This window comes from Drosophila navojoa, chromosome 5 (assembly GCF_054131105.1).
Source record: "Drosophila navojoa isolate 15081-1374.11 chromosome 5, UAZ_NAV_1.0, whole genome shotgun sequence".
In the NCBI taxonomy this organism is placed as follows: Eukaryota; Metazoa; Arthropoda; class Insecta; order Diptera; family Drosophilidae; genus Drosophila; species Drosophila navojoa.
The window spans coordinates 26,342,184-26,368,130 of record NC_142893.1 but is presented as its reverse complement, the minus strand read 5'-3'; the positions used below and the strand labels follow the sequence as shown (position 1 = coordinate 26,368,130).

At 34.8% G+C, this 25,947-nt stretch overlaps 3 protein-coding genes across 11 annotated transcripts; 2 read left to right on the top strand and 1 right to left on the bottom strand.

Annotated features, from left to right (window-relative positions):
- Positions 1-309: 309 nt before the first annotated feature.
- Dark (Death-associated APAF1-related killer) lies at positions 310-6,554 on the bottom strand. The gene is made up of 8 exons (XM_018104668.3): positions 5,495-6,554; positions 5,311-5,431; positions 5,049-5,239; positions 4,499-4,990; positions 2,775-4,431; positions 2,585-2,704; positions 2,380-2,526; positions 310-2,316 (listed from the first exon to the last, which is right to left on the bottom strand). The coding sequence occupies exons 1-8, from the start codon at positions 6,538-6,540 to the stop codon at positions 1,591-1,593; spliced, it is 4,500 nt and encodes a 1,499-aa protein (XP_017960157.1). The 5' UTR covers positions 6,541-6,554; the 3' UTR covers positions 310-1,590.
- Positions 6,555-10,858: 4,304 nt separating this feature from the next.
- Positions 10,859-13,380, top strand: Paip1 (Poly(A) binding protein interacting protein 1). Of its 2 annotated transcripts, XM_089261098.1 has the most exons (4): positions 10,859-11,016; positions 11,087-11,694; positions 11,794-11,940; positions 12,005-13,380. In XM_089261098.1, the coding sequence occupies exons 1-4, from the start codon at positions 10,959-10,961 to the stop codon at positions 12,872-12,874; spliced, it is 1,683 nt and encodes a 560-aa protein (XP_089117224.1). In that variant the 5' UTR covers positions 10,859-10,958; the 3' UTR covers positions 12,875-13,380. The 2 variants fall into 2 exon arrangements, with proteins under 2 accessions (XP_089117224.1, XP_017960170.2); XM_018104681.3 differs by having other exon boundaries at positions 11,087-11,940.
- Positions 13,381-14,636: 1,256 nt separating this feature from the next.
- Positions 14,637-23,939, top strand: Ehbp1 (Eps15 homology domain containing protein-binding protein 1). Of its 8 annotated transcripts, none has more exons than XM_018104672.3 (13): positions 14,637-14,875; positions 16,064-16,271; positions 16,388-16,569; positions 16,639-16,838; positions 19,884-20,667; positions 20,745-20,947; positions 21,008-21,399; positions 21,616-21,711; positions 21,825-22,175; positions 22,232-22,982; positions 23,337-23,433; positions 23,492-23,680; positions 23,736-23,939. In XM_018104672.3, the coding sequence occupies exons 1-13, from the start codon at positions 14,772-14,774 to the stop codon at positions 23,815-23,817; spliced, it is 3,639 nt and encodes a 1,212-aa protein (XP_017960161.1). In that variant the 5' UTR covers positions 14,637-14,771; the 3' UTR covers positions 23,818-23,939. The 8 variants fall into 8 exon arrangements, with proteins under 8 accessions (XP_017960161.1, XP_089117208.1, XP_089117210.1 ...); XM_089261082.1 differs by having other exon boundaries at positions 14,661-14,875; positions 21,828-22,175; XM_018104678.3 differs by having other exon boundaries at positions 14,663-14,875; positions 21,828-22,175; positions 22,232-22,352.
- Positions 23,940-25,947: the final 2,008 nt, after the last annotated feature.

Genomic DNA, 25,947 nt, shown 5'->3' with positions numbered 1-25,947 from the left:
CAGGCGATACGTTTGCATTTAAACTTCATTACTAATTTCCTCTTTTTGTAACACAAAGAATTTTTTTATTTTTTAGCTAAAATACACAAGAAAACATTGAAAAATTAGACAATGAGACAAATGTATATATATGTATTATAGTACATATTATTAGTAATGTTTTCCATTTTTAAAGTTTACCGCAGCATTAAACTTCAAAGTTTGACAATTTTCTTGCCCTTTTTTTGCATACAGAGAAACTCTGGGTCAGCTGACTTTCAACCCTACGTTATATAGTAAGGACAGTACATACAATTTTTTAAAAACACGTTTTACTTTAGTTAAGATGTTTATTATTGGAAAATAATAAAAAGTTTAAAAATTAACACATAAAAAATTGCATTTTTGCCAAAGTTTTGGGCTTTTTTCCTGTGCTGTGTGGCCTATAATTTAGCAATTTTTGAATCGCATTGAGTTAGGTATATATTGTTTAACTTTTACTACGTGCTATGAAATTTGCATTTTTGGGGGAAAGATTATACAAATCGAAGGTGAGCTGCACTACGCCAGACGGGATGGTTTTGCCATCAATGAGTTTGGTGTATTTGGATACATCGACAACTCCTTGAGACTTAAGTTCTTTAAGTATTTCAGCCTTTGTGACGTTATTAAGGAATCGCTATCTTGGTCTATGAACTGGCTAAATAATAAAAATGAAAATGAAATGAGACTAATCTATTTCCGAGTAGTATTCCGCAGTCGGTAACGCCCGACTGCAACATCCTTGCTCGTAAATTTACATATATACTCGCGATAACAACACAGCGGAAATTGCTTAAGAGCTAGAGTATCCGAATTTTGCACGTCAGATAATAGTCAAACTACTCAAGACTGTCTTGCATTAATAATTTGTAAACCACTTTGCGCCATGGCATATTACAAAGTACTTGTAATTTTCAATTTTTTTTCGCGCACTTCAAGGTTTTGCAGCTTAATTAACTTAGTCTTCTAATAATTTACTAATTACATACTTTATAAAATATAATTTATTTAATTTATTAATATACCCATATGTGTGTACAGATATGTATACCATTAAACAGTAATCTTATTTATGCTCTTATCTATATCGTTATCACATATACAGCTGCGAAAAAAAAAAGAAATAGCACACCTTGCTTTTTTTTTTAGTTTTTTAAGAATTATTTTTAAATATATAAAAACGTTAAATGTTTTTGTGATACTTTTTATTTTTTGCAATAACTAATTGTTATCTCCTTTTATACAAAAAATAAGTAGATCGATACATTGATAAATATATCGAGGAGAACTTCTTAGACTTTGCATTTGCAAGTGGTTCTATTTTATTTTTCGCAGCTGTGTATACAAATATATATAAAACTATACTTTTAATCACAGTAGCTTTGATTTTAATTAATTAATGAAAAGGCTACTTTCTTAAAAAAAAAGAAAGTAATACATTTAAGTATTTGTATTATATAAGCTTTATAATAATATTAATAAAACAAAATTTAAGAAATAAAAAAAAATGTCTATCATTGCGCATCGACATATGTTTTCTGGGCGCGAAAATATGGCGCACAATTAGCGTCAAATCACATTAGCTGGATCGCAAGCTTCGTTATTTTTTACAGATTTAAGATAATTCGATCTTAAGTTGGAATTGCCTACAACATCGATACCATCATTACCATCAGCGATACACGGCAGATGCATTACACCCTGACAACTATTAAACTCATGATCATCATTAAGTACTAATCCTGTACTCGATAACTTTGGTTTAAACTTACTTAAGAACTCCAATATCTTTAGATGATAAAATACTCCCTCGTTATCTATAGCATAAAACTGGGTAAAATCAACATTCGCATGGAAAGACACACCTTTGTTTCCTACAAATGTTATACATGCCAGCAGCTCCGACAACTTAGCGTGTCCCTTTTTCCCCCTCCAAAGTAATGATTTACTTTTCCCAGCTTCTAGCTGCTTATTAATACATTCTGACGGGTTTGACACAGTAACCGGTTGTTTGAGATCTTTTGGTATACCTGTCCATGGGGACGCATCGACTTCTTCGCGACCTTTTGGCAAGAACTGTGAAAAATGCAGATCCCGATTATATCGCCTGCTCCGACATTTGGAGGTCATTCGATTGCTAAGAATATAGTTCACGTCCCAAAAACACAATCGTTCTGCGCAACTAACAAGAATCTGTTTGCATGGTGAGAAGAGCAGTTTAATTGTGTGACAGGGCTCATGTCCTTGTGATATGGTAAAAATAAATTGCAAACGATTTTTATCATATATAAAAATCTGAAATTAAGTAAATTTTAATGTATTTCTAGTTAACGTATGAGTATATTATTTTTCGTTTACCTTAATTTGTCCATTTTTAAAGCCAATTGCAACTAATTGACCATCATGTGTGACTGTCAAGTCATTAATTATATATTGACTTCTTATAGTTTCTTCGCAGAGAGATTTGTAGTTTAACTTTTGGCCTGTACTATTAACTTCATAAATCTGTTAAGTATTGTTTTTAGTTCTTTCACTTTTTTCATTGGAAGTATTGTCAATTTACCTTAACAGTGCGATTTATAAAGGCTAAATAAAGTCGGTGTTCCTTCATATCAAATCCAACCAACCGATCATAAGATCCAGCAAAATCGTGTCTCTGTTGAGGGCTATACAAATCTATGTACTATTACATGTGTTGAAAAATAAAGAATAAGTCAAATATTTTAAGAATTTCAAAATTTTTCAGTACTTACAATCACACCATTCTCTGTAAAAATAAGAAGAAAATGCTCGTTCAAAAGTCGAGCAGACATTGTATATTTCGAAAGCTTTATCGGCCAAATTGATAAGGACGCTGTATTCATCTCTAATTTTGATAAGTTGAAAATTGAAGTAGCGTACTTAGATGATGTCTTAGATGATGTAATTAAAATTGTTGAGTTAATCATATTTAGATAATCAACTTGATCGGTCGAATACTCTTGCAGCAGCCTTTTGTTTTTGCTTATGTTAAAGATAACTCCATTACTACAACCAGCAATAATATCGTTATTTTTACAAATACATAAAGCGGTTATATGACTATTCCGATCCATCTGAGGTGTTGTAATCATTGACCAGTGGGATTCATCGTCTTTTATTTGAATTTTGTGAATACGTGACTTGGAATCAACGGCTAATAGTGTATCATTATTACATTTTATCAAAAGCGGGCGCAGGTATACATTAGGCTCAATATAGGATTGTAGATCAAACGTTGTAATATTTGAATAACCACATTCACTTTTAGCCTTATGAGTCCAGCTTATAGATTGATTCTCATTGGCTGGAATATTTCGTAAGGTATGCAAATGTAATATACTTTTACCGGCTGCTCCGCATAAAATAATATATTTTAGTGTTGGGCTATTTAAATCATAGATATCGATACAGATAATATGTTCACTGATGTTCCTTCGCAACACAGAATCAAAAAGTTTCAAGTCATATACAATAAGACCTTGAACAGTTCCAAGAACTAAATATCGCCCATCTTTGGATAATTTGCCACATGTAATAGATACGGCCTCCATATCAGTGAAGAGCAGTGGCTTTTTATCTATGGTACAAATATTGTCAGAATGCTTGAATCGAAGTTGCCAAACGCGCGATTTTAGTATTAACAATAACATTGTGTAATCTCCATTTTTATCTATATATGTTTCCATTGTGAGCGCTTCTTCATTTTCGAATTTATGTTCTGTTTCTTTCGAGCCACGGCGCAGGTCCCAAACAGTTAATGTACAGTCAACTGTGCATAGCACATAAAATCGATCCATTACTTTTGCGAAACATCGTAACTTTCGCTGATGGGTTTTTAAAATTGGTGTATGTGATTGCTTGAATTTTTCTTCCTTGATTTCCCAGTCGCATATGCAAATATCTCCGTTATTAAAAGCCAAATGTAATTGTATAAAGATATTATCGTGTTCATCGTCTTTCTCTTCAAGAAAAAATGAACATATTTGTTGATCCGCAGAAGTATTAGTCAAACGTTGAACGTCATTATTAACAAACTTCATATTGCAAAATATTTTCGAGTGTTTGACGGCTTGGCCAAGCCGTGGCCTTGCAGGTGAGTCGGTGTTGTGTCGACGAAGAAGGTGCTGCAGTGACAAAAGTTTTAAGCTTCCGTTGCTGTACAGCGTTAACAGATGTTTGTGCTTGTTGAATACACGCATATCTACTATGTCATACACATCATTGTCATCGCTAAGCAAATAGGTCATATCTCCATCTAATGATACGTCTGTAAGTAACAGTTGTTGATTGCTTAATGCCATTAAACAATAGTCATCGTCCAGATAAATTGCGTGCCGCACCTGATGTTTACCCAAATTAATAATTTCTCGATGCTGATTGAATTGCCCACTTTAATATAAAAAATACATATAAAAAAAATGCAAATTTATTCATAAATAACAAAAAAAATAATTACCATTCTGTAAACCATACATAAGAAGGCAAGCGCTGTGCTTGGCGAAATGCTTCATCGTAAACTACACCTACTTCAGTCATGAGGGCAATTTGTAATAGACAACTGAACTCTGATCTTATTAACTTCTCTTCAGAATTACGCAAAAAGGTTATCAGCTCATTAACGAAGAAATCATAATATATTACATTATCATTGTCTTTATAATCAGATGTTTGATGCGCGCACATGTATTGTTTCTCATTAATTCGTTGCACTTCGTAAAGTCTAAGATCCTGCAAAGTAGGTAACACATATCCCCGAGCATCCAATGGTGTACAATCATGTCGAATTTTTTGATCGAGGAAACGGAAGTCAAGATATACTTTGCGAAATAATGTCTCACGCTCTATATTATCATTGAGTTTGCTGATGTGGTAACCAATGTGTTTATAAAAATAGTTGTCTAGATTCGGTAGTAGTAATCCATTGGTTTCATCAAACACTTGAGATACGCTAAATAAGTTAACATTTGTTAAAATTTTAAAGAAAAGTCTTGTTTTAAATAACTTACTTATAGTACTCAATAATTTTTCTATGCAATACGGCCTCATTCACTATATGTATGTTCAGCTCAAAATAAATGCTTGGAAGGGTTATTGTCATACGTTTCTTATTGTCTAAATGTTTTTTAATTAAGGAATACTTATAAAATTTATTAACGATGGTTATCGGATCGTTAATTGACCAAACGATGCTTAAAAGCTGCAAAAAAGTTTTAATCAAATTTCATATTTAAATAAAATAAGAAAGCGTGTTTTGGTTGTACTACTTACATGTAGAGGTATATAAGCAGAATCACGAAATATAAATAAATTTTTATACAGTTGCCTCTCATCAGGATTCAATACATTTAAGGTGGTTTCTATAATTGAAGTCAATTTTTCCGAGTTTCTCCTGTTCGATATGTTTCAAATATAATAATATTTGTATAGTGAATATATATAATCATTTACTTACTGCTCCCAGTTATCTATTGTGCAATGACCATCACGAATACTCTTTGCGATTGTGGTTAGCAGAAGAGGGTTTGTTTTTTTATAATGTATAAGCGTTACCGTTAGCTTCTTAAGTGACTCGTATGTGATTTCAGGTATGAATTTGGAAAAAAGACATTCTATTTCAAAGGGACTAAGAGCATCTTTAAGTGTGACATGAGTGGTGGTTAAAGTCGACAAAAAATTTACTACGTTCTTGTGTCTCGTGGTCAGCAGTATTTTACATCCCAGATTAAATGCTTCCCATGTTTCTCTGTTCTGCACGTTACGTAAAACCAGAAGACAATTTTTGTATAGCTTACTCTTCAGCTTATCTCTTAATTGAGACTTCAACCACTCAGTGCGTAACTGAATGCTGCCATCGCAATTTGCTTGTTGGTTCTGGTCAATTATGTAAAGAAACGATTGGAGTGCTTCCAAACGACTTTTTGGTGAGCAGCATTTTCTCACATCTAACCAAAATATATTAAAATCCATTTTTTGTTGCACAATGTACGAGGAGCAAACGTCTAAGGCAAGCCACTGCTTGCCAGCCCCAAGATCTCCTTCAACTAAAACGTTTTTAGAAGGTCTTAGCTCTAGCAAAGCTTTCTGCAATTCCATATACTGCTCAATTCTTGACACATTATATTTCGTGAACTTTTGGTTGTCGTTATACAAGCGGTCAACTTTGGAAATATAATTTTTGGTATTCAAGCTGGGATCTTTACACTCTTTCTGGATTGCAGATAGTAGGAACCCATAATTCGGTCCATGCGAATCTTTCAGCACTTCTTCGACAAATCTTTTAACAACATCATTCTGTTGGTCCCGCAGCGTCCAAAATAAACGATATGTTTGCAATGGATATGGCTCATTCACAATATTATCAACTTCCTCTTTTTTCAATATTGCCCGCAAACCGTCCTCAATGTCTTTACAATCAAAATCCTTTTTGAAATCTTCCAGGAATACTGGGATTATATCCTTGTAGCAATATTGCATTTTAGACATTTCGCAGATACTCATTTATGTCGAAAATACTGAAAAGTAGACACATGTTTTCGTGAAAAAAAAAAAAAAAAATTAGTGTTTCATTTTCGTTGAGGGGCCGACTAATGTTTGAATATCATCGACTATACTGGGTTATTACAATCTTATAAAGGGTATATACATATATATTCTTGATTGTAGTGACGAGCTAAATTGATTGTCCTGGCTCAGTTCGAAGCATAACATGTACACACTTTTGTATCTATTGAAGTGGGCCGTGCTAAGTAAAATACCGAAAATATTGATCAAAACAAGGAAACTGTCTATTTACGTTCTCTTTCTTCTGATAAGAATGGATACAATCATTAAATTATCGCGTGGCATAAGTATTTTGACCTGCAGGTATAGTGATTTTTCAAATATGTTTATATTTTGGGCAATATTGATGCAATATAATATATGTATGTATATACTCGTGCTGGCCACCCAAAGCCAAAAAGTGTGGCGAACCGCAAAAGTTTATGTCTCCAAACTATAAGAGCTAGAAGCTTCAAATTTGGATAGTTAAGTTACTAGTAACCTCCTCTTTCGATTCCTCGAAAAGTATATATCGGTTACGCCCAACTGCAATGCTTTTTACGTGTTTTAAAGATAAACAATCATTTTTATACCCTGAACCCATTGAAAATGGGAAATCATGGTATAATGGTTTTGTGAAAAGTATGTTACAGGCGTAATAATCATTGCAAACCCCATAAAGTATATACATATATTCTTCATCAGCACGACGAGCTGAGTCGATATAGCACTGTCCGTCTGTCCGTTCGTCCGTTCGTATGAAGAGCTGAGAGAGAGCTGAAATTTGGTATGGATACTCGTGTGTACCATACGCAGCACAAGTTTGTCTTATTTTTTCGATAACTCAGTCGATAACTTTTTATTATACTTTTAGACCTATAGACTTCAGATTTACTCTATATACATATATGTTTGATGGACACACAGAATTTGTAATTTACAGATTTTGGATACCACGCCTCTTCGCCCACAATTTAAAGAAAACGTGTTTCAAGTACTAGGCACTTGTGCTTTAGAATGTACACACTTTTTAGTCCTTTTTAGTGTCGGTCTACAAAATAAATTATTCAACAAATAAATTTTCATAATATTGCCCACACTGCAGCGCAGCCGAAGCGCAGTCGTGTATATCACGCGCATAACGATCGTAATGGAACTTTCAGAATGTAATCATAATGTTTAAATGTATGTGTATACCGAAGCACAAGTCTCTAGTATTTGATATAAGACTTTTACAAAGATGATGGTGAGGGGGTGGATATAGCGGGGAGGGTAAAATAGAAAATATCGGAATGAGTTATCGTTTTTAGTGATAAACTCGATATGCGCGCGGTATATACGGACATTTAAAAAAAAAGTTGAAGTCTCTAGCTCATATATCTGAAATCGACGCGTTCAAACATACAGATAGACGGACAGACGGACAACTCGACTCAGCTCGTCGCCCTGATCAAGAATATATATAATTTTTGGGGTCTTCCATTCCTCTGCCTGTTACATACATTTTAACAAAACCATTATACCCTGATTTCCCATTTTCAATGGGGACTGCTCGACTAGGAGATACCCTGAACCATCCACGCTGATATTCGTATCATTCTGCACTTCTTTTTTATGCACGCACACATACATACATATGCATCCACCCTCACGTGCCCGCGCTTTACTAACTGCGCAGTAAAAAGCGACTGCGCTTGGACTGTGCTGCAGTGTGCGCAATAGTATGAAAAGTTATTTGGTGAATAACTTCTTTTGTGGACATACAATCTTAAAGCAACTTTCAGAAAGTAATCATAATGCTCAAATATATGTACGTTCTAAAGCACAAGTCTCAAGTATTTGAAATACGATTTTTATAAATAGGGGGCGAAGGGGGCGTAGTATCCAAAATCTGTTGATTACAAAATGTTTGTATTCATCATATGTATATGCACAGTAAATCTGTCTCCACGTCTAATAATAATAGCAAACTTATGGTATACACGAGTACGCATACCAAATTTCAGCTCTCTAGCTCTTATATCTTATGAGATCTCGGCGTTCATACGGACAGACGGACAGGTGCTGATCAAGAATATATATACTTTATGGGGTCTGCGATGATTCCTTCTGCTTGTTACATACTTTTTCACAAAAACATTTTACCCTGATTTCCCATTTTCAATAGGTTCAGGGCATAAAAAGCTTCTCCTGTAAAAACACATTTTTCGACAGGCGATAATTTCGTTGGAATGCGACGATATGCTGAAAATCTGATTAAAATCGGCTAAGTAAAACGAATGGGTTCAAAAAAACCTGACTAATTCGTAATTAATTGTGATGTTTACCAAACATGGATAGGCAACATTTTGACAGGGTTTTAATAGTGATTCACATTTTTACGTCAAGAACATCAATTTATACTATTATTTATCTAAACGTTTGATCTCGTCACAAGCATTTGTGTATTTTACGCGATCCTTCATATTGAAAGCTATACGCATATACTTATTTATTATTCATGAACTCATTGAAAATGGGAAATCAGGAAATCAAAAGCTAACACGTAAGAAAACTGTAGTCGAGACTGCTCGACTAGGAGATACCCTGAACCCTCCAATCTGAAATTCTACTCACTCTACAATTATTTTAAGCACACATACATACACAAGCATGTGTGTGTGCGCAGTAAGCATCCACTGCGCTTGGGCTGCGCTGCAGTGTGGGCAATATAATACGAATTTATTTTTTGAATAATTTAATTTACCGACGTACGATCATAATGAAACTTTCAGAACGTAAACATAATGTTTAAATGTATGTACATTCCGAAACGCAAGCCTCTACTACTTGAAATACGCCTTTTACAAAAGTCAGGGTGAGGGGGTGGATTTAGGAGTGGGGGTAAATTATAGCAAAAATTGAAATTATATAAAATACACATAAGTCTACATTTAAATTTGGAAACTCTAGCTCTAAAGGTGTAGAAGATATAAATAAATAACTAGCTTTTGATAAGGATTTTATTCGATAATAAAATATCGGTAGTTGTTATCGATTTTAAGAGATAAACTCGATATGCGCGTGATATACACGGATCTAGGAATAAAATTTCAAGTGTCTAGCTCTTATACATATCTTCTGAGATCGACACACTGCAGCGCAGCCCAAGCGCTTACTATGCAGTTAGCAGAGCGCGTTTTTATACATACGTGTGTTTGGATGCATGTGTATGGTTGTATTTATAAAAGAAGTACACAATGATCAGAATATCAGATTGGAGGGTTCAGGGTATCTCCTAGTCGAACAGTCTCGACTAGAACCCTCTGGTTTTATTTATCAGTTTATTTAACGGAAAGAAAAAAATCAAAACAAATTGAGCAAATTCGATTGAATATAAGAGTCATGAAAACATATGTACATAAATTAACCTCGCCAGTGCTCAGGATGATATGACTAACATTACTTTGAGATTTGCTTAGTACACAAAAGATACACTCATTCATTCAATGATTGATATAATTGAAGCATATACAAAATCTATTTTAAATTGAATATTTTTAAGAATTATAGTTTGGACATATATTTTTATATTAATTTTTGGGATTTAATTAATTAACCCTGTCCTATAATTTATGATAGGATGCATTTGCTAAGTTCATTGACTTGACCGCAGTTTTTTGAGACTATGGCACTCACAAATTTTGTTATTGTATGTGCAGCTGATTTCCAATACTCTACTCATTTACAAAAGATGCACAAGTAAAACGCGCAAATTAAAGATATTTGTATCAGCTTCTTAACATTTGTTCTTATTTGTTGCAACACACACAGATACAGCTCACTTTACTGACACTATCAGTTTGTTATTATATTTTCTTTATTTTTAAAGTGAGACCAAAGAAAAAAAGAAATATTTGTATACAAAAAACTACTGACAAATTATCGATAAATATAAAAACATCAACTCTACGAAGCTGTCTGACTGAAAACAAAATTATCGCAATTTATTGCAACAATTTCAGAAGAAGGGAAAAGCAGACCTGGTAAGAGTTTCGGCTGCAAATTGTATTTTACATGTATAACTTTATACATTATGTATTTCGAATTTAACTTAGGTATACATATATTTTACAAAAAATAGAGCACACGAGAAAAAAAGTTTAATTGGCAGTGAAAGGTGACAACGCAAGCAAGACGAAAAAATTATCATCTACGTATACGTAAAATTTAAAAGACAATTAAGGTAGGCAATGAAAATAACTTAATATAAATTTGACATTAAGTGATTGGCAGAAATACTAGTCCAGTCATCGTCGATTTGGATTGGTGACCAGAATTGAGCAAAAAAATAAAATAAAACAAAAGTAAAAATAATTTTTAACAAGAAAAACAAAATGTCCGCTGCTTTGACCGAATTAGCAACACTCGACGTAACCGCAATGGAGCGTGAATGTGATTTGAATTATTAATGTTTATAAGTGCCCAAACAAATTTAAATATGGTTTTACACATATTTTTTCAGTTTTTGAGTCCGACACCGCTACCGCCATGTCATGCCGTGCACCCTTTCAACCCGATGAACAATACGAGCAGTTACGTCGACCGAATCCTGGACCAAGTGCAGCAGTTCCCATCGCACCACAACTTGCTCAAACTATGCATCTAGAGCAACATCTATTCAATGAGTTTACTCCTGTTGGTTATGCCCCGGCAGCTTTTACACCAGGCCCGCCTGTTATTTATGCAGCTCCTTCACAAGCACCAATTATGGGCGACTTAGCAAGTGGCTTTGGGCATTCCAAACTGTCGGCCAGTGCAGCTGAATATATACCTAACGCATCGAATAACACTAACATGGGTAAGCGTGGAGTGCCACCACAGTCTTATCAACATCAATCGCCAGGGACAACACCTTACGCAGTACAGCAGCAACATCGTTATTTGAATGGTCACAAGCAGCAACAGCAACAGCATCAACATCAGCAGCACAAAAATTATAACCACCATCCACAAAATCAGCAGTATAATAATGACATGCAAAAGCTGTCTAACTCAGTGCAGGCTCGTCTAAATATTGGTCAACTACCACCGCATAATGGTGCAATGAGTAATTACTACCAACAGCAGCAGGTACAAACATTGCAACACCAACAGCACACACAACAATCACAAACAAAATTTCAACGCCATGCGCATTTAAATAATTCATTCCAACAAATTGCACAACAGCCGCCGCAGCAACAGCAATATTTCCACCAGGCACCACAACCGTCGACTTCATCTGCTGCAGTTTCGAATTCGTCGACCTCTTCTCATCCTGATATGGAAACCATTGCTTTGGAATATCTTGATACTGTAATACATTGTCTTAACCAGGTGCTTATTGCTTAAAACCATATAATCAAGACAATCCCGAATTTAAAATGTCTATTCCTTTCAGAATCCAGGCCAATTTGATACAATCGCATCACGTTTCCTTACCATCTTTGAAGGAATGGAGAGTAATAATTATGTGCTCTCTATCGCTATGGAAGATATATTTGAAAAGTCAATTGAGCAACCCAATTTTAGATACATGGGCGCCAAGTTGTACAACCTGTTGCATGTGCTCAATTCTAAACCGGATTCCTTATTTCACACTCTGCTTAAATTTAAGCTGGATTATCACCGAGCAGAAGTAGACAAATATATGCAGTCGGTGGAGCAACAGCAAAAAGTTAGAGAGACGGCCCTATTTCTCGCTGAATTGTACATGCAACTACGTGGAGACGACGACGCTCGCATCCAACTTATTGCCGTTAACATAGTATACTCTTTGAAAAAACTTTTAGCATACGAGAGTTCTGAAAATGTGCGCTGTATCTGCCAAACACTGAAGTTGGCCGGTTACGATCTAAGTGCAGATTGCAAACAAGACATGCAATTTATTATTGCTTCGTTACAGGATTTTGAATACAAGTCGCCTGGTAAATATGCTATGGTTGCAAATGTCATAGCTTTGCAGAAAAATAATTGGGGACGAAAAGTTTCAAATGCTCTAGGTGGAGATGATGATTCAGTTGGAAACCCACCAGAGCCACCACGTTTAAGCGATGAGCCTGTATTTTATGGCCCAGATGGGCGTGAACTTACAGCAGAAGAAACCGATTTCCTAGCTGCCGAAGATGATGATGCCACTGGCAGCGACGGCGAATTTGATGTAAGAGATAACGATTTGGATCTCGACCCTGAAATGGACGAAGAGTCTGAGCGCGCTTATAAGGAATTTTGTAAACAAGGAAAACAAATGCAGGCAACCAAGCAAACTTAAATTTTGTATGTGCGAAATCTGCGTGGTGTTAATTTGGCGTGACAGCAAGGTTACACTTTAATTATACTCAAATATTCAAGGGAGACGCCTGACAAATTATTGGTTGTATAGTTGCTATTTTTTTAAATTTTAAAATAATTGTTTTAATTGGTTACAAATTATTTGTGATATTTGACTTCCGTGCATAGCCTTTATATTTTTTTTATATTATATATATATATATATATATATATATATATATATATATATATATATATATATATATATATATATATATATATATGATAAATGCAGATTTTAAACACCCTGCTATGCAATTTACAAATTTAACAAAATTTTTAAATATTTAATCATTTCTTCTTCTGTCACGCCGGTGCATAATGACTCGCATTTTGGGACATACAAATTGTATTCGCATGCCTACATACCCATACATACATGTGTAGATTCATAACTGCAGCACATTCAATTAAAAATGCATTCTCTTGATCATATAATACTAAAAATCACAGCCACGCTTAATTTTTTAAATTAATTTTAAATAATGTTATAAAAAACGATAGAAATATATACATATATAAATTAACATATGAAACGCAATACCAGTATGGGCAACGTTCTTACCAATATGGCTCGGATTTGAACTAGATTGGCACTGGGGTGGTGGCGCTTTCAACAACTTTTGAAAGTATCGATAATATTCGATGAATATCGGATCATATTTGCGTTTCATAACTCATTTATGCGTTCTCTATCTGTGTTCTGTTTGGGTCTAGAGAATTGCAAGTTTTAATAAATAATGTACAAAATATTATAAAAAGGAATAGCGTTCTATGTAAAATAAGTGGTGCGAAGTGATTACCTACATGACTTATTAGAACTGAAGACATAATTAAATTTGGCTTTAAACTCTGTGTGATGTCATTGTGGTGCTATATATTCAAGCACTCATGTATATACATATGTATGTAGATATACTACATATGTATGTACACAGAATACTTACGTATACGTACATACATATATACATGTAATATTTTGTTAGTATCTTGCTATGAATACTGTGGGTACAAAGCAAAAATATCGTATATTATAAGAATTAAATAAGATTTTTGGCAAATCTATATTTTTAGCTGATTTTCATATTTGATAACTATGTATTTTTCTATATTTCAATATCAACTGACACTTAAAGGTCAAAAATTTATGAAAAATACACAGGCATGTATATATACCTAAAACAAAAAAATTAAACACAAAATATGTTTCGACAAGCAAAGTAATTGCATTGTTTTTGTCGGTGTATGTATATATGTATTTTCGTATCTCAATCATTTTCAAAATTTATATGCATACAAACATACATACATATATGCATATAAAGTTGTATACTTATTTGCTGTAAAGTATAGTATGTACATACAGATGTATGTATGTATATATTTATACCCTTTCTACTTGTATTATATAATATAGGCAAGCGTCTATTCCCAACCGTAAGGCAAATGTAACATTTTTCGTAGGATAAAGCTGAATTATGTAAGGTTTTTTGAGTGTCAAATAGATGATAGAGTAGTTTCTCAGAATTATACATAATTTATGCGACATTTATTAATTCTAATTAAAATCTAAGAATATAAAATAAAAATATAAACAACTAATATAATTTTAATTTTAAATATAACGTATATTATAAAATTTTTAATTTTTTACAGAATTGAGTTTTGTGTTTAAGTAAACTGGGATATAGGCGAAAACAAATATTCTTGGGAGGGAACTATAACTCGTATAGTGCGTTTATAGGTGATTACACTTGTAAAGAAAAAAATATAAAACTTCGAATGTGAATTAAGCGTGTGCCTTAGTTTAATAAACTATTAGATCTAAAGAGATCATAATGGGCAGTGTCTGGAAACGTTTACAGAGAGTTAACAAACGTGCGGCAAAATTTCAGTTTACTGCTTCGTATCATGAACTTCGACTGGAGACCACGGCTAAGTGGTAAGCTAAATCATTTTACTTATGCATTTCTTCCTTGGAACATTTTTTCTTGTTTGTTGTATTTTAGGCCCTCTTTTCGTTTTTATCACTGTCGCTATAGAGCACTATTGATTTTTACAAGTTCAGTTCCGTCAATCTGAGCTCAAATACAATATAATATACAAATACATATTGTAGGCGAGTACTTACTTCGATTCTGGCTAATGACACTTTAAAATAATAATAATATCGCAATTATGCCTGCGACTTGATGCACTAAAACTCAACGTAGCGTTAATTCGAGCTTTCGCAGCATCGCTTCTTATCTGCTACACTTAGGAAAAACATTTAAGAAGGCGCTAGTCGAGACTACTCGACTAGGGAATACCCTGAACATATATACACATATACATTGCATCCAAATACACGTATAATAATGAGTTTGCCTACTGAGCAGTAAGCAGTGATGGAAATTTATTTGTTGAATAAATTAATTTCTACAACGTAATCAGAATATGTGTGATTCTGTTCAAATGTATATACATTCCGAAGCAGAAGTCTCTAGTACTTTTTTTTTTACAAATTTGCTCGACTAGGTACTACCACTAACCAGAGAGGTAGTGGTACTAACCTGAACCAAACAAATACTGAATGGTTAAATTTTCAATTTCGATGTATTTAAAAATATAAATGAAATAGAAAACTCGGTGGATATTAGGGGTGTTAATAACAACAAAACCCGAAATTATATCAAATATACAAAGGTCTACATTAAAAATTTAAAAGCTCTAGCTTTAAAGGTGTAGGAACAATAAGTATTTAACTAGCTTTCGATAAGGTTTCTAATCGATAATAAAATATCGAGTAGTTATCGATTTTTAGAGAAAAGCCGATATACGCGTGATATACACGGTCCTTAGCTCTTATATCTTCTGAGATCGACGCGTACGCATACGGACGGACTCATACATATCGACTCAGCTCATCATTCTAATCAAGAATATATTTACTTTATGGGGTCTGCGATGATTCCTTCTGTTTGTTACATATTCAAAAAAACATTATACGCTAATTTCCCATTTTCAATGGGTTCCGGGTATAGAAACGGTATATATATCATATAGTAAATTTCTAAGACCAATTTGTTTTGTTTTTTATTTTTTATTATTATACATACTATCAACGGTATTTTTAAATATGCTTTCGTAGGCGTCCTACAAATCTATCTGTAGTTTGGACACGCCGTTCGAGGCGTGTTGCTAGCTCACCATTACCATGGGAACCAGATATGATGAGCCCCCTAATGGGAAACATTTCGTGGCCAGTTCCCGACAATCACGCAATATCCGTAACTTTATTCAAAGATCCTCGCACTCATGAACTTGAGGATAAAGACTGGACATTTGTAATCGAAGATGTGAGTAGATACGAACAAAGAATATTATAGTTTCGCTTGCGGTTATTAAATAATGAAAAAAATATACTAAAATTACATTTCAATACGAGTACAGCTTTAATCAATCATGTTTATAGATATCACTCCTGGGTAAAAAACGAGTATTAGCAAGTGCAAGCATAAATATGCGTAAATATGCCAGCATCGAGTCTACACAGCAGAGTTTTACATTAAGCCTCAAGCCAGTTTCTCGCAAAATAACATCCGCTGACTTGGAATTAACAATTAGTTGTGTGTTCTTGCGAGAGGGAAAAGCAACGTAAGTTATAAAAACATTAATAAAAACTCGCGTTTGAATAGAAATTTATTGTTGTCAACTTTTTTGCAGTGATGAAGATATGCAAAGCGTTATATCATTTATGTCGGTCAATAACAATTGTGATATCGCGCCACTGGATGACCTAGAGGATATTCCTGATTTAGAAACCTCTGGTGATATCTCTGATAATTTATATGACTTCACCCAACAATTAGAGCAAATGACAACAAGCTTAAACGGTTGTACCGATGTGCCAACACCGCTAAGTGGTAAGGAATTTAATACCCTAAACCCATCGAAAAAGTGAAATCGGGGTGTGCTTTTGTTAAAAGTATGTAACAAGCCGATGGGGGCGTGGCAGACCTCACCAAGTATATATATTCTCGACCAGGCCGACGAGCTGAGTCGATTTAGCCCCGTCCGTCTGCCTGTCGGTCCGTCCGTATGTATGAACGCGTCGATCGAGATATAAGACCTAGAGCTTTTCTCTAAAAATATCTATCTCCTACACCATTAGAGCTAGAGCTTCCAATCTTCAAATGTAGTTTTTTGTATATTTTATATAATATCGACTTTTATTGTAAAACATACGCTTTGATATGACAAATCTTCGAAGAGGTCAGAGATTTCGTAGTTGAGCAGTCTCGACTAGAGCTTTCGTACTTGTTCTGTATACGTTTTGTATTACTTGTGTCACTAAATTATTAAACATATTTAATGTAGGGCTAAGATTTATTTATTTAAAAGATATTGACAAAACTAGAGTCAACTAAAAAAGCCTATAAAAAGTACAGCACATTATAACAATAGTATGACCAAACCGATGAGGGTATTTTATTTGTCAGTCCGGCCAGCTATGTATGTACATGAATGCAAACATTTTGTAATCAACACATTTTGGATACCACGCCCCCTTCGCCCCCAATTTGTAAAAAACGTATTTCAAGTACTAGAGATTTGAGCTTTGGAATGTACACACATTTTGACAATATGATTACGCCCAGAAAATTTCATTAGGATTGTATGTTTACAAAAGAAGATATTCACCAAGTAAATTCTCATAGTATTGCCAAAACTGCAGCGCAGCCCAAGCGCAGTCGCTGCTTACTGCACAGTTAGCAGAGCGCGGGATTATGCATGCTGAATGTGTATGTGTGTGTGTGTACATAAAAGAAGTGCAGAATGGAGGGTTCAGGGTATCTCCTAGTCGAGCAGTCTCGACTAGAGCCTTCTTACTTGTTTATATAGGGGAATGATGAAAGATTCTTTCCAAATCGAAAGGAACACACAGAAGTTTCCAAACACAAATTAAACAATTTTTGTAATGGTGACTGAAGAGAAACACTGCACTCTTTAATCACATAACTTGGAATATTATCAGCACCAGGAGTGATCTTAGGAGCGTTAATGGACCCATATTCAGGAAGTGAATATGGATAAGAGTTGCTATAAATTAGACTTAGCTATGGAATATTTAGATTAGTCGACACCTGATCCAGACTTTTGATAGCTCTTAAAACATTTAGATTTAATGTTTCTTAAATTCGAAAGAGTGAACCAAGGCGGCTTATTGGAAACGGGCGAAATACGGCAGAAAAAGACACACACATCCAGAATAGAGTTTAGGGTTGTATAAAAAAGCGATACTGCCAAAATAATATCAACCGACTCATATAAAAGAGACCAGTTCGTTGAACAAATCGAAATTGCATTTCCGATAACAGCAACTTAGAGAATAAAGGAGTATACAGATAATAAAACCTCTAAAGTGGAATGATGTATTTCCTTTTGTAAGCAGAATGGAGTAGATCTCAATACATTAATTACGGATATAAGAACATGTGATTAACAATGAGCACGATGGGAGTGTTAATTTAACCCCTATAATCTCCGCATCAAAGGTAAACAATTCGGAGAGGAATCAACACTCCACCCCCTCTGCGCTTCGAACGATCGAGTCTATAAGTAGTGGAATTACTTGAAAAGATTTCACTATTATGAATGTTATTATTTAGACATGTTTCATTGAATTCAATATTATATGCTAAAACTGTGCAAGAATAGACTTTTCAGTTTAGAATTTAAGCCACGTACATTTTCTTACCTGTTAGTTTTGAGTTCATGAACAACTACATGAAGAGGCCAGAAATTAGGATCGATATAAAAACATTAGCCGAAGTATTGCTTGAAATAAAAGCACATACTGCCTCACAGGTCTTTGTTTGAAGAACAATTGGAGAAGAGTCAAACTTTTTAACAGGGAATTGAGTTTCTATAGCAGCCCCAACAAAAGAAACCATTAGATTCAGGAGTAGGTGCTGTAGGATCAAGTGAATTAGGAGTGGACGACAAAACTGAAGCACAAGGTGAGGGAGGGGCAAGCGAATTGGATGAGATCGGGCACGGAAAGAGGTACCAACAACGAAGAAGCCTCCAATTGAGAAAGGGGACTCTTAAAGCTATACTGAGTTAATATCTGTTCAGCAGCAGTCATATCACTGGATAGCTGCTTAGAAATTTTCTTCAGTTTTAACAAGTAAGAAGGCTCCAGTCGAAACTGCTCTACTAGGAGATACTCTGAACACAGTAAATCTGAAGTCTCCACGTCTAGTAATATTCCATTGAGGCTTAAAAAAACAAAATCAATTTTTCGATTATTCTCGATAAAAAAGTTATAGGATGAGTTATCGAAAAAATAATGGTATACACGAGTATGCACACAAAATTAGAGCGCTCTAGCTCTTATATCTTCTGAGATTTCGACATTCATACGGACAGACGGACGGACGGACAGACGGACAGGGCTATATCGACTCAGCTCGTCGTGCTGATCAAGAATATATATGATGATTTCTTCCGCCTGTTACATACTTTTTCACAAAACCATTGTACCCTGATTTCACGATATCATGAGAATTTATTTGTTGAATAATTTAATTTATTCATCATATATATTACACAGTAAAGTCTTCAGGTCAAAAAGTGTTAAAATGGGGTTGATTCCTTCTGCCCGTTACATACTTTTTCACAAAACCATTATGATTTCCCATTTTCCATTTGTTCAGGGTATAGCCTAATAATTATCGTATATTGATATTTTAATATAAAATCTGTTATAATAAAAGTAATAGAGCAATTGTTCGTCGACTAGCACTATTATCCAGTTTATATTCATTTTATTCACTAATATATCCTTGTAAATGCAATTTTTTAACTTGAAGCGTATTTTAAAATCATTGGTATGAGTGCTCTCTGTTAAATCGATTCTATTAGATTAGATTCTATTACATAATTTTATTTACTTATTTTTTTAGTTCCCTCGTTATCGGAAGATCCAACTCCTTTGGCAGACTCCCTTAACCATCTACACTTTGAAGTAGAAACGGATCGTGCAAATCATTTAGCTGTCGGATTACAGCCCCAGGTAATAGTTGACGCTGATGAACCATTAAGTATTCCGTCTGCAGCTGATGCACAGCTTATTACGCCTACTAAAGACAAAGAAAGTCATCAGAATAATATCGTTTATAAGCCGTTGGAATGTAATCTAAACGAAAGTTTTCATGGATTGCTGGCATCTACTCCTATTAAAGAAAAACCAAATACCACAGTAAAATTAAATAATAAGAACGACTTAAGTAAAGCTTTAACCTCTGACAAGCAAGATTGCAGTGCTGCGGATGTACTAAAACTCCAAGAAAATAATTCTTACAATGATCAATCAACCACTGACTGGAATGTAACTCCAGTCTGCACAAAGTCAACTGGATCAGTGAAATCCATCGAAAATTCAACGAATTCGATAGACGACGCAGCAATAATATCAAGTGTTAAACGCTCGGAGCTTCAGCCCTTGAATTTAAAGAAAAGTTATGATACTACACCCGCTGTAAATAATACAGCTAAAATAAATAACTCCGATTTAAAGCCATTAGAGAAGATCGTGCTTAAGGATAATACCCCCGGACAAGATTTGTTGGAGTGGTGTAAAGAGGTAACCAAAGATTATCCAAATGTGAAGGTCACAAATTTAACTACTAGCTGGCGTAATGGAATGGCTTTCTGCGCAATAATTCATCATTTTATGCCGCACTTGATGTGAGTAGATAAGTAGTTGACGTAAGTAAAACATTTATTAAAATTATTTTACATTTTTCATTTACATTTTATATCAGAGATATGTCAAAACTTACTGCCCATGACGTTGTTGGCAACTGTCGTACAGCCTTTGATGCAGCAGAAACATTGGGAATACCACGTGTTATTGAGCCACGTGATATGGATTTACTCACAGTACCGGATAAATTAGCGGTCATGACATACTTGCACCAACTGAGGGCTCATTTCACTGGAAAGCAATTGCAAATTGAACAAATCGGTAAGCAATTGTTAACCGAAAATAAGCTCATTAATTCATCCTTAAACTCTCTATGCTCAGGTCCAACATCGGATGAGTCTAGCTACGTCATCGGCAACTATAAATCTGATAATTTATCTCAAAATCTTATAAATTTTTCTCATTTGAAGACACAGATTTTACATCAAAATTCGTTCGACGAAGATAACTTTTGTCAACTATCACCCTCCAGTAAAAAAGACGTGAAAAATATTATAATTACTAGTTCAAAGAGTATATTGGGTAAAGTTCTGTCACCGACAAGAGATAAAAATACAGCCAACGCAGCACACACCACAAGTCAAAATAAAAAATCAATATTAATTCGTCGGTCCCCAACGCCGCCCCCTATTGATGACGATGTAAATGAAGAAATGGCAAAGCTTAGTAAGGAAGCTATATTGCCTATGTCTCTCGATGCCAATGCAACAAGTGTAAGTAAATCCAGCAGAAGAGTTTCTAGTTATAGTAAGCTATGCGAATTGTTTATATTAATGACACACACAAGTATCAATATGATTTGTAATATTGTTTTAAGCTTGTTCGTTTCGCAATTTAATTAGCATCTTTTAATTTATATATCATTTTACGGCTGCTTTGTCTTTGGCTTTTGCTACTGTTTTATGTTTTGTTTGTATTTATTTTCATAGCGCATTTTAATACGTCACAAAGAAATGAGCGAAAAAGCTAAATTAATGATGGAAAAATTAAAAATTAGTTATGACGAACGCCTCGATCCAAGTGATGTAAGTAACAATGGGCACAATTATACTACCGCTTTGCCTGTTCACATCGTTAATTCTAAAAAATAAGTCAAATATAATATCTATTAATTGAATGATATTTATTATATTCACAGCAGGAGGAACGCCAGCAAAAGTTGCGGGAACAAGCACGACGACTTATTTTAGAAACGCGAAATAAAATAGCCGGACCTGTAAATAACGCTTTTGGAAGTCCCACATCTCCTACTAAGTTGAAGAGATTTAATTTTACTCCTGAGCTCACGATTTCACCTACTCACAATGGCAATATTTGCGGAAAATCTGACGTCGACGTTCTATCCAATAAAATAGCCTCCACTCGAGATAAGACCGTAGAACATGCTGTTCACATGAGTCCTAGTCATAGATTAAGTGATGGAACCCTTACTCCACTACAATCCTTTAACGCAGTCGTGGAAAGGATTTCACCAAAACACGAAAAAAGAGTAAGTACTCTTTTAAATGTAATGTTCTATTTATTTCAATCTAGTTGATTTTGTAGAATGATAGACTTACCTATATTGAGTCTGAGCTGGAAGCATTGGAACGCGAGCAAGAGGCAATTGACCAAAAGGCTAGCAATCTAGAGGCCAAACTCCGTGCAGTCATGGGCGGTAATCCAAGTAATAATCGAAATGGTACAAATCCCTTCCTTAGATTAATTCGGAATAGCATTGGTGGTGGTGATGTCATACGCATTAAGCTCCTTGACTCGGATGATGAAAGTTTATTTGGTAGTGGTATAAGCGGTGCTAGCAGTGATACTGATGAGAACCATAATGACGACGATGAGGTTTATAGTGACACTTCCAGCACCTCTGGCAGGAAAGAAATGCATCACCGTGTAAATCAAGCTATATCAATGCAATCGATGCAGAAGATACCAACACGGTCGCGGCCTCGTGCTCACTCTTGTTTTGTAAATGTAAATCTTAACTACCCACTAATACAGCCCACATATCAACACCAAACAGAAACAAATTACCATCATTGTCAGCAACATCATCAACATGGCACGAGCCAAACTCCTCACCACGTTCATCACGTGGAACCTTATAGTCATTTACTATGTAATTCTGCCTCAGTTGCGACTTCCCAACAATCCTGTGATAACGTACACGTCTTTAATGGGGAAGGTGACAATTCTCCAAGTGTAGCTGCCACTGGTCACGCTGCTTGTTGTCGACGAAGACGTAATGACCACAAAAGGGGCCAGCAAAAACATCGACAGTCGCGTTCCCGCGGTGTTTGTGGTAATGTGGTATCTCTAAGGACGATTAAGTTAACTGCTTTTGCCATGCCCGCAACAGCACGCAACGCCTGCCGCTCTCATATCTGTGTTATGTGTTTTTGCTTTTTACTACTCTGTCAAAGCGCTGCATTTGTTAAAAAATATCTATTACAAGCCTTGACATACCCCAAACAAATTTCCCTTCAAATTTGTACCATAACCATAAAGAGTATCACTAATCACAATTTAGCGCTCTACGACAGCGAGATTATACTGACACCTAAAAATGTTTCTTAAAAAACCAATTTCCTTGGAATATTAAATATTACCACAGTTTTTCTTATGCAGTATATAACAATATTTTTCTTTTCTCCAGAAACAGAAGAGACGGAAGAACAATTACTTTCGCAGTGGTTTACGCTTGTAAACAAGAAAAATGCACTTCTTAGGAGGCAGATGCAGTTAAATATTCTGTGAGAAATAATAAATTACACATCTAATTTAGAGATAATCATTTTTAATTTCTTGAAGTGAACAAGAAAAGGATCTTGAGCGTAAATTTACAATGCTCAATCAGGAGCTCCGCGCTGCTCAATCTGTGGAGGACTGGCGCAAAACCGAAGTACAACGAGAAAAGGAGCGTCTATTGCTAGAGGAATTGGTGACGATCGTTGATAAAAGAGATCAACTAGTGCAGCATTTGCATAACCAAGAAATAGCGTATGTAATTTTACTAAATATGTATCTTGCGCATCATATAATGTTTATCTTGTAGTATTGAGGACGACCAGGAAATAGCACGCGAGCTTGAACAAGTTGACATTACCGGTGGAAAAGAAAAGTGTATTATACAATAAAAACCGTTTGTGTTTTTTTCACGTACTTGACCTTGATTGGAGATTAAACATTAACATAAATATTTATCTTCATATTTATTTGATAAAAAATAAAACAAAGATTCAATAGACCTTTCAATAAATCTTGTAGACTGGAAATTCATAAAAAAAAACGTAATAATTTTCACATCAGAACGTCCGATAGCAAGTGTCAGCAGATCTTAAGACTTATACTACTACTAAAAAAAAAAAAAAAAAAAAAAAAAAAAACAATTACTATTCGCATTCAATGACCATTTTTGAAACAATGAATTATTTAAACCCATTCAACTTATCTTTTTAAATATATTTTTATACCCTGAACCCATTGAAAATGGAAAATCAGGGTATAATGGCTTTGTTAAAATGTATGTAACAGGCAGAATGAGGCGTGGCAGACCTCACAAAGTATATAAATTCTTGATCAGGGCGACGAGCTGAGTCGATTTAGCCCTGTCCGTCTGTCTGTCACAACGGATGTCGTGTATATCTTTAAAAATCGACTCTATCCCCGATATTTTATTATCGATTAAAAACATCAATCAAGTCAGATGCCACTGTGGCTAATTGTGAATTATTTTTAATTTGTCAAGTATTTTATAAAATATGTAGATCATATGCTGAAAGTTTCAATAAATTCGGTTAAGTCAATCGACGTTAAAAAATAACAAAATGATTGGCCAGTTAACAAACGCACGTGCAGCATACATTCAAACTTCTAGACATTCTTAGAAGCTCATCAGCAGTTTCGTTTAGTTTTGCTAGATGGCACTACATCAATGAATCTGTTTCAGTTTTGCCATTAAAATTTCAGAGTGAAGTGGCGTCGTGATTAGCAGTGAGACGCATTAGCAGACCGCCGCAATTGATGATTATTTTTATACCCTGAACCCATTGAAAATGGGAAATCAGGGTATAAGGTTTTCTGTAAAAGTAGTAGCAGAAGGAATCATCGCAGATCCCATAAAGTATATATATTCTTGATCAGGACGACGAGCTGAGACGATATAGTCCGTCTGTCTGTATGAGTGTGTCGATCTCAGAAGATACAAAAGCTAGAGAGCTGAAATTTGTGTGTATACTCGTGTATACCATACGCAAAAAACGCATTTCCAATACTAGAGACTTGTGCTTTGGAATTTACATACATTTGATCATTATGATTACGTCCCGGAAATTTCATGAAGATTGTATGTCTACAAAAGAAGTTATTCAACAAATAGATTGCACAAAATATTGCACACACTTCAGCGCAGCCCAAGTGAAGTCGCTGCTTACTGCGCAGTTAGCAGAGCGCGGGCTTATGCATGCGTTTGGATGCATGTGTGTATGTGTGTGCATAAAAGAAGTAGAACATTAGCTTGGAGGGCTCAGGGTATATCCTAGTCGAGCAGTTTCGACTAGAGCCTTCTTACTTGTTTTAATTGTTTCCAAATATATACATATTTAATTAAATGAGTTTTCTGTTTCATTTATAATTTTAAATATGTACATCGAAATTGAAATTTTAACCATACTGAATGTGCGTTTTTATTAGTTTGGATCAGGGTAGTATCTAGTCGAGCACTCTCGACTAGAGTTTTCTTACTTGTGCAATATACAAACTAAAATAAATCCCATGTGTACTGTACATTTTTTACACTAATTTTATTTTAGATTTTTCATAGTATATATTTTTGGAAAAATCTGTAGCCTATGAATAAGTATACACTATTTTATGCAGACACGTCTTTTATTTAGTTGTAAAGTTATCTTGACTTACTATATTATTCTGGTTTACTTATATATTCTCGAAACAAATGGTTTTGTAATGGTGTTTGTAACAGCCCGAAGGAAGAAAGGCACATCTCATAAAGTACATTCTGTGCAGTATGCACAGAGTGTAAAGTTGCGTCCATGCGTATATGTATGTGGAGCACACGTGTTGTTTCTAATACATACATACATATGTACGTATGTACATACCAGAAGAGTGATACACGGCTACACTCCCACATACATACAACTCATTCAGATAAGTTAGTGGGCGGCACGCAACATATTGAGTGAGTTTATTTTTGGGCACCCGTGGACCCTTAAACCATACGGTCTTCAATTAAATGACTGAGCATT

What these genes read in the sequence shown, in the direction of transcription:
- Dark (XM_018104668.3), bottom strand. Translation starts at nt 6,540, where the DNA reads ATGAGTATCTGCGAAATGTCTAAAATGCAATATTGCTACAAGGATATA. An exon ending in AAAATTATTGAGTACTATAA is followed by an intron (nt 4,991 to 5,048) that starts GTAAGTTATTTA and finishes TAACTTATTTAG; the next exon opens with CGTATCTCAAGTGTTTGATG. An exon ending in TTACAGAGAATGGTGTGATT is followed by an intron (nt 2,705 to 2,774) that starts GTAAGTACTGAA and finishes CACATGTAATAG; the next exon opens with TACATAGATTTGTATAGCCC.
- Paip1 (XM_018104681.3), top strand. Translation starts at nt 10,959, where the DNA reads ATGTCCGCTGCTTTGACCGAATTAGCAACACTCGACGTAACCGCAATG. An exon ending in AACCGCAATGGAGCGTGAAT is followed by an intron (nt 11,017 to 11,086) that starts GTGATTTGAATT and finishes ATATTTTTTCAG; the next exon opens with TTTTTGAGTCCGACACCGCT. An exon ending in TAATACATTGTCTTAACCAG is followed by an intron (nt 11,941 to 12,004) that starts GTGCTTATTGCT and finishes TATTCCTTTCAG; the next exon opens with AATCCAGGCCAATTTGATAC.
- Ehbp1 (XM_018104672.3), top strand. Translation starts at nt 14,772, where the DNA reads ATGGGCAGTGTCTGGAAACGTTTACAGAGAGTTAACAAACGTGCGGCA. An exon ending in GGACATTTGTAATCGAAGAT is followed by an intron (nt 16,272 to 16,387) that starts GTGAGTAGATAC and finishes TCATGTTTATAG; the next exon opens with ATATCACTCCTGGGTAAAAA. An exon ending in TTGCATAACCAAGAAATAGC is followed by an intron (nt 23,681 to 23,735) that starts GTATGTAATTTT and finishes TTTATCTTGTAG; the next exon opens with TATTGAGGACGACCAGGAAA.